This window comes from Leptonychotes weddellii, chromosome 9 (assembly GCF_054177405.1).
Source record: "Leptonychotes weddellii isolate Sample4059 chromosome 9, ASM5417740v2, whole genome shotgun sequence".
NCBI classification, from domain to species: domain Eukaryota; kingdom Metazoa; phylum Chordata; class Mammalia; order Carnivora; family Phocidae; genus Leptonychotes; species Leptonychotes weddellii.
The window spans coordinates 21973799-21981083 of NC_138377.1; the positions used below are offsets into that span (position 1 = coordinate 21973799).

Genomic DNA, 7285 nt, shown 5'->3' on the forward strand with positions numbered 1-7285 from the left:
AGATGTCTGCGATCTTTATCAGCCTATACATGTACCAGCATGCCTGGTAATTTAATTTTACCTTATTCCTCTGCAATAGGAAATGGCTAACAATTGTAAGCACCCCTTAAGGAGAGTTAAGCGTTGACATTAAGGCAGGACAGGAGCCACAGGGCTTCACTGGGTTGTGGATGATGGGCAGTCGCCTAGGCTCACTCATTCACTAAGTGACTCATTCGCCAAACATTCCAGCTCCCACAGTGAGAGGTTTCTAACTCATTCCTCAGCAAAACCGCTGATGACTATATATTTTGTGGACTTTCAGGATCCCTCTTTTTTTTTTTTAAGATTTTATGTTTTTTAAAGTAATCTCTGCACCCAACAGAGGGCTGGAACTGACAACCCTGAGATCAAGAGTTGCATACACTACTGACTGAGCCAGCCAGGCGCCCCTCAGGATCCCTCTTGAATTGGCAAAACCTAAAATACAGAATCCCGCCAAAGGTCTATTCTGTTTTCTGCTTTCTCTCTCTCTGCCTTTCAGGGTTGCTCTAAAGGTGCACTGAGATCAGATTTGTGAAGTGCTGTGAGCCTCTTCTGCTTACGGTGGTGATTTGATTTAGTTGGGTTTGTTTCTTGTTTCAGTAGAGAAAGAGGTACTAACCTTCTGGCTCTTTACCAGTTTGCCATTTTCAGCAGAAGATTCTGCACATATTCAAGACCATTACACCCTCCTGGAACGCCAGATCATTATTGAGGTTAGACTCCTTGTCTCTACATTTTCTGCTTCAATGCTAGTGCTCAGTGCCATTCAGCATCTAGGAGACCTCTATGCTCTGCTGTATGTGTCATTTCCTGTTATATCCTCTAAGAGCCTTTCATTTCCTCTTTCCATGGTAGCCCTTTCCCCTTCATTGTTCTCAGGCATCCTTTTTCTTGCTGTTAACCTGGAAGTGTTTTCTCTCCCAGAACTCCCATTTCATCCTTACTTCTCCAGTCGTCCTCCATTCAACATGGATCTATCATCATTTTATGGATTTTAAACTCCCCTGCGTTATCCTGGGCAGTTTCTTTCTTTCTCTCTTCTTTGCCTCCTTCCTAGGATAGGAAGCACAATGGCTTTAGTATTTAATGTTTCTCTCCTGCCTCTACTCTGCGGATATTGTTGTTTTTTCACTTGGTTCACTCCACCACAGGCAAATGATCGACATCTAGAATCAGCAGGACAGACTGAGATCTTTCGGAAGCACCCCCGCAAAGCTTCTATCCTCAACATGCCATTAGTGACCACGCTTTTCTACTCGTGCTTCTACCATTACACGGAGGCTGAGGTACAGGCAAAGTGTGAAAGACCCCACACTCTCTCACCACACAAGAGAAGATAATTTTAAGCCAATTATTTCAGTGTGCTCTTAACAGTGGGTGTGTGTAGTTCTTGGGGAGGTCCATCCGGAAGCTTCCCTGGCCCTCAGAAGGGGTGAGCCAAGGGGGAAAAAGAGGTTTGAAAGGACTTGTGTGGCTTCCAGGAGCTGGCATGCTAGCATGGGACATTCGGTCTCACCAGTGCTGGTCCCTGCTCAAAGGTCCATAATTGCAAGTGGATTCACATGGTATAAAGAAGAGCAGCAGGGTGTTAAGTATTTGTGGGTACTTAAAAAAAAAAAAATGTTTTTTTGAAGAGATTCGAGTTTAATGATCATAGGTGGGAATGATCATAATGATCACAAGATTGGCATAAAATTGAGAAATACACCATACCTATTAATCCAGTCTTGTTTAGCCAAGTTATGATATCCAGTTAGACCTGGTGGAGTTTTTCTCTTAAATTAACTTCTGGGTTTAAATGGCTACAGAGAGAAATGTACAGTGTCTACGTAGTGGAAAGAAAATGTTAGATTGGGTGGTATTTGGGAAAGTCAGTAACAGTAAAATTCCTTCTCCATGGGGCTCCTGGGTGGCTCAGTTGTTAAGCGTCTGCCTTCCGCTTGGGTCATGATGCCGAGGTCCTGGGATGGAGCCCCGCATCGGGCTCCCTGCTCCGCGGGAAGCCTGCTTCTCCCTCTCCCACTCCCCCTGCTTGTGTTCCCTCTCTTGCTGTCTCGCTTTCTCTCTGTCAAATAAATAAATAAAATCTTTAAAAAAAAAAAAATTCCTTCTCCACTTTCATCCTAGGGGACGTTCAGCAGTCCAGTCAACCTGAAGAAGACATTTAAGGTAGATATAAATTGGTCAGTGTTTGGTAAAGTAGTATCAGGGTGACTGCATGGAATGGATGTTGCTTGGTCACCCTATACAGGAAGTCCCTTGATGATCGTGGTTAAAGGTAGAAAGGAGTGAGTGTGTGAGAAGTGAGGGAAGACTTAAACGGAATGGCCTGCAGCAGTGCTGGGGCTTGGGAATGAAGAGGTTCTTGATGACTTGAGAGATTTGTGCATTTTAAGGGACAGAATCAACATCAGGGAATATTTTTGCCTATCTTTTCCAGAATTCTCCCCTGATGCATTTCTCCTCCCCCTTAATTCCCCTGGTCTCTGCTTTTTAGATCCCAGACAAACAGTATGTGCTGACGGCCCTGGCTGCCCGTGCCAAGCTTCGAGCCTGGCATGATGTCGATGCCCTCTTTACCACAAAGGTGGGTGCCTGGAGACTGTCTGGTGCTGCTGAAGCCTTGGACATACCATCGTGTTACCCCAGGCCTCGTGGGGATCTCCCATTCTAGTTACTGGTTTACATTTTTCCTCCAACTTTTTATTTTCCAAAATGTCAAACTGAAAGAAAAGTTGAGAGAATGAATAGTATAATAAACAACTAAAAGTCTTATTTCACTAATTTATCAACATTTTTGCCATATTTGCTTTCTCTTTTTTCTTTCGCTGAACCATTTGAAAGTAAGTTGCAGACAACATGACACTTCTCCTTTGAATACTTAAGCATTTATTTCATTTATAACCACAGTATTATTATCATTTTCAGGATATTTAACATTAATATTATGATATCTATAGTCTGTATTCAAATCCGCTCTTTAGAGCTTTTTGTTTCTTTTTGTGTTTGTTTGCTGTCAGGATCCAGTAAGGATCTTGCATTACTTTGGTTGTCATGTCTCTGTTTATATTTTAAATATCCTTTTTTCTATAATGGATTTGAGAATTTTCTTGTTTTCCCATCTGTTAGGTTTTTGTTGTTGTTTTCTTGTTGTTTGGGTTTTTGTTTTTTTAAGATTTTATTCTTAAGTAATCTCCACACACCCAATGTGGGGCTCAAACCCACGACCCTGAGATCAAGAGTTGCATGTCCCACCTACTGAGCCCACCAGGTGCCCCCCCCTTTTGGTGGTGGTTATTGTTGTTAGTTATTTAATTAGTTACATTGACTACCAAAGCAATACATGTCTGTGTCAAAATCAAACACTATATGAGAGCACAGACAGTCAAATTACGTGAAATTCCTCGTCCATTGTCTACCTGCTCCTATCTCAGTCCCTTCTGCAAGGCAAATAATCTTAAAAGTTTGATGGGTAGTTTTCCAGACTTTCCCTCATGAATTTACAAATACCCTTATATGAATATAAACACAGAGGATAGGATTTTTTCCACCCAGATAAGTTCATACTACAAGTATTATAAAGTAAATTGCTTATTTCATTTAGCCATATTTCACAGACTTTTTTCTGCCTGTAGATCTAAGAACTTATTTCATAGCTTTGGCTTTTTTTTTTAAGATTATTTATTTATTTATTTGACAGAGAGAGACACAGCGAGAGAGGGAACACAAGCAGGGGGAGTGGGAGAGGGAGAAGCAGGCTTCCTGCTGAGCAGGGAGCCCGATGCGGGGCTCAATCCCAGGTCCCTGGGATCATGACCTGAGCTGAAGGCAGACGCCTAACGACTCAGCCACCCAGGTGCCCCTCTTTGGCTCTTTTTCCACCCTCTTAAATTCCTTGACTTTTCTGAAAAACTCCTCTCTCTTCACTTCTCTATCTCCCACCTCCCATCCATCCATACACACCACCATGTTATTCTAGTCTATACATAAAATGAATGGTCACAAAATGTGTTGAGTCTGTCTTGCCTAGCTACTGCTGCCCCATCTTCCCTTTTCAGAACTGGCTGGGCTACACTAAGAAGAGAGCACCCATTGGCTTCCATCGGGTTGTGGAAATTTTGCACAAGAATAGTGCCCCTGTCCAGGTAACGGACCCCAAAGAGTGTTGGGTACAGGATCCTCTAGGAGACCTAACTTTTAGCCTCTTACTGGTCAGTGATGGGAGACTTGAGACCTGCTCTGGTCTTATCTTAAAGATAACATAATGGTGGTAGTGGACCTTGAGATAGAAAAGGTGAAGGAGGGAAGTTCTCCTCTCCCCTTTAGAAGTAATCCCAGACTGCCCCTCTTTGAGGAGCATCTACTGTGCCCATGTGGAGCACTGACATATTATTCAAATGATACAAAAGGAGAGCTCAGTGAGAAAGGACATCAAGGAGCAATGAGCATAGCACCAGCTCAGATCTAGAGCACACCTCTTGTTGGCCTGGGTATCTAGCTGTAGGGTAAGGCAGAATGTGCTCTTCCCATCTGCCCTGGGCAAGCACGGAAGTACTGCATACAGTCACCTCATTCCCCATTGCAGAACTAGTTCTCTGGTTGATCATGGGAATGGTAGACATCAGATATGGAACTCTTGCCTTTCTCAGGATTTTTGTTGTCTTCCTTTTAGAGCTCTTTGTTTTATGGGTCTGGGAGTCATTAATCAGAAGTACCTTTTCCCATAGATACTACAAGAGTATGTTAATTTGGTGGAAGATGTGGACACAAAGTTGAACTTAGCCACCAAGTTCAAGTGCCATGATGTCGTCATTGATGTGAGTCCCTAAGAAATGAGAACCGTGAGTTAGACCCTTACTGGAGAATGGGGGATTATGATATTCTCTGTCTTAGATCCTGAGGTGCTTTCAATTTCGACTTAACAGACAAAATGATCTGGCAAGAATTAGTTTGGAACGAGTTCTCCTGTATTATTTCCCCAGCCCTTTGATAACCTCTCTGCTTTTATAAATTTGTTGCACTTACGGAATTCACAGAACTGAATCCAGCCACATAAGCTCTGTAGATTTCTCTTCAGTAAGAAGTTCTGTAGGTGTTTGACCCCACTGTCATCCCACTATAGGCCATCAGCCTCTCCTTGAACCTTGGCCCCATGTTGAGAGTGGCAGAAAGAAAAAGGCCGTCGTAGAGAAGGCTGATTGGAGGTTTTATTGTGTCTGTTGGTGTATAGACTTGCCGGGACCTGAAGGATCGTCAACAGTTGCTAGCATACAGGAGTAAGGTGGATAAAGGATCTGCAGAGGAGGAGAAGATTGATGCCATTCTGAATAGCTCGGTGAGCAGCTAAAGCATATTCTCCAGCAGTCCCAGGAGACGGTCCTCAATAGTACCATCAAATATATATCCCCAAGGCCTGGATGGGGTCATAGTTTGCTGAGTATCATGGATACAAGGATCTCTTCTGGGCCTCAGGATCTGAAGCACTGCTTTGAATAGCAGAAATTACTCCTGAGATGTGGGATGACCCAGTGGTAATCTGGGGACCTGGGGCTGAGACTTCACATAGCACCCTGGTAATCGTTAAACATAGTGGGTAGGAGGTACTAGTCCAGGGAGTATGGAAACAACTGCTACGGATTCAGAACATCCAGATGGTAGTTTCCTGGGCCAGGTGTGACCTACCTGTTGGAAATAAGTGGGTAAAACAGATATTAGCTATTTGGGCAACAGCGGGCTCATCTCTCATAGCAGGAAATTGCTGAGCTTTTTGTTAATATGGAGCTTAGCTCCCTGTTAGATATTTTGGGACCTACCCTTGGGTTATCTAAAGCTAGTGAGTCTTGGTCCTGCGTAGGGCAGAACCAGAACAAATGCCCTAAATGAAGCTTATGATACACAGGATGGGTGTTTGATTCATCTTTGAATAAGCAAACTCCCCCACATCTTAGAAAAACAATTCTCAATTTCACTCTCCATTCTTATTCTTACTTTATCTAGCTGTTAGCCTTGTTTTATTGTATTCCGCTACCTCTCTCTAGGGGTCAGTGGAAACAGATATTGTTTGTTCTTTCTACAGCAAATTCGATGGAAGAATTAAGTGGCATTGGCTACCCTGAAACCTGCCTCATTTCTTCTTTTCCTGCCTGTGAAAGTAGAGTGTGCTCTTCAACACATCGCTTGGACCCATCATCAACAGGCAGTGCCTGCTACTCTGAGGACAGAAACCAGCGTCTGGGCACAGACAGCTTCAGACTGATCTTCTGTCCAAGGATCATCGTCCAAGGGCCAAGATCTAAAGCTTTGACTCATGAGGAAGATTCTCTCCACCTGGTGCTCACATGAAGGTGGGAGTAATTTCTAGATTGGGCCCATATTGGGCAAGATCTCTCTTGGTCTGGGAAAAATGACGGCTCTAGAAAAGAAGTCATCTAGACTAAGAGGTCAGGTGTCATAGAGTGGCCACTCCATTCCTCTCAGCTAATTATGACCCTGGACTTGGTGCTGGACATTGGCAGTTCTGCTCTGAATGAAGTCAGAAAAGAACCAAAATGGCTTTCTCCCAAGGGACCTCAGGAAGGGGTGCCAGTAATAGCCACGAACTGTTGGAGGTGCCTTCACACCAGACTGCACAGAGTTCTCCACATAATGACAGAGATTGCCCAGATGTCGTGTTTCTTCAACCAGTGCCCTCTGCTGCCCCAGTCTAGCCTCTGTCCGAGACTTGTGGTTCTTCTCTCACCTGCACACCAAGATGGCCTTGTGTGGGAGATAAGGACATCCCCGTTATCTTTTCCTCTACTTCTCCCACCCTAAACCCATAACCTTTTATGGAGCTCAGATTCAGCAGTGCTGTAGTGCTCTTCCCTTATGCACATATCTCATTATTTCACTAGGAGCTTCCAGAAGGTTCACCAGGGCTAAACTCAGCAGCATTTCAGACGGTTAGGATATTAAGATGGAGGTTTGAGTTTCACACGTGGTTTTCAACAGGATATTCTGTAGTACTAGCCTCCTGCCCTGTACCAATATTAGCCTCTCTTCTCTGTGACTGAACTGGGTTTCCCCGACATGCCTAGACTCTATTAATAAAGCTTTTTCCTCCTTGGTGCCTTCTCTTTCCCTCCCAGTTGTTTTGTGCAGAACAATGAAATAATTGCCCTGTCTCTTGGGACCATTAGAAACCTGCCTCAGTGACCGCATTCAGTATCTGTCAACCTAAGTCATGGAGTAACGGTGTTTATGGCAAAGTATGGCTGTGTGG

The 7285-nt window shown here is 43.9% G+C and overlaps 1 protein-coding gene across 7 annotated transcripts in view; it reads left to right on the top strand.

Annotated features, from left to right (window-relative positions):
• The window catches only part of VIPAS39 (VPS33B interacting protein, apical-basolateral polarity regulator, spe-39 homolog), a 47327-nt gene extending 40197 nt beyond the window's left edge, over positions 1 to 7130 (top strand). For all 7 annotated transcript variants that reach the window (XM_081830141.1, XM_081830145.1, XM_081830140.1 and 4 more), the window contains 8 exons: positions 662 to 737; positions 1176 to 1310; positions 2152 to 2193; positions 2522 to 2611; positions 4083 to 4169; positions 4752 to 4841; positions 5255 to 5359; positions 6101 to 7130. In XM_081830141.1, the coding sequence (XP_081686267.1) occupies positions 662 to 737; positions 1176 to 1310; positions 2152 to 2193; positions 2522 to 2611; positions 4083 to 4169; positions 4752 to 4841; positions 5255 to 5359; positions 6101 to 6121 (646 nt within the window). In that variant the 3' untranslated portion in view covers positions 6122 to 7130. The remainder of the gene's footprint in view (positions 1 to 661; positions 738 to 1175; positions 1311 to 2151; positions 2194 to 2521; positions 2612 to 4082; positions 4170 to 4751; positions 4842 to 5254; positions 5360 to 6100) is intronic.
• The last annotated feature ends 155 nt before the right edge of the window (positions 7131 to 7285 follow it).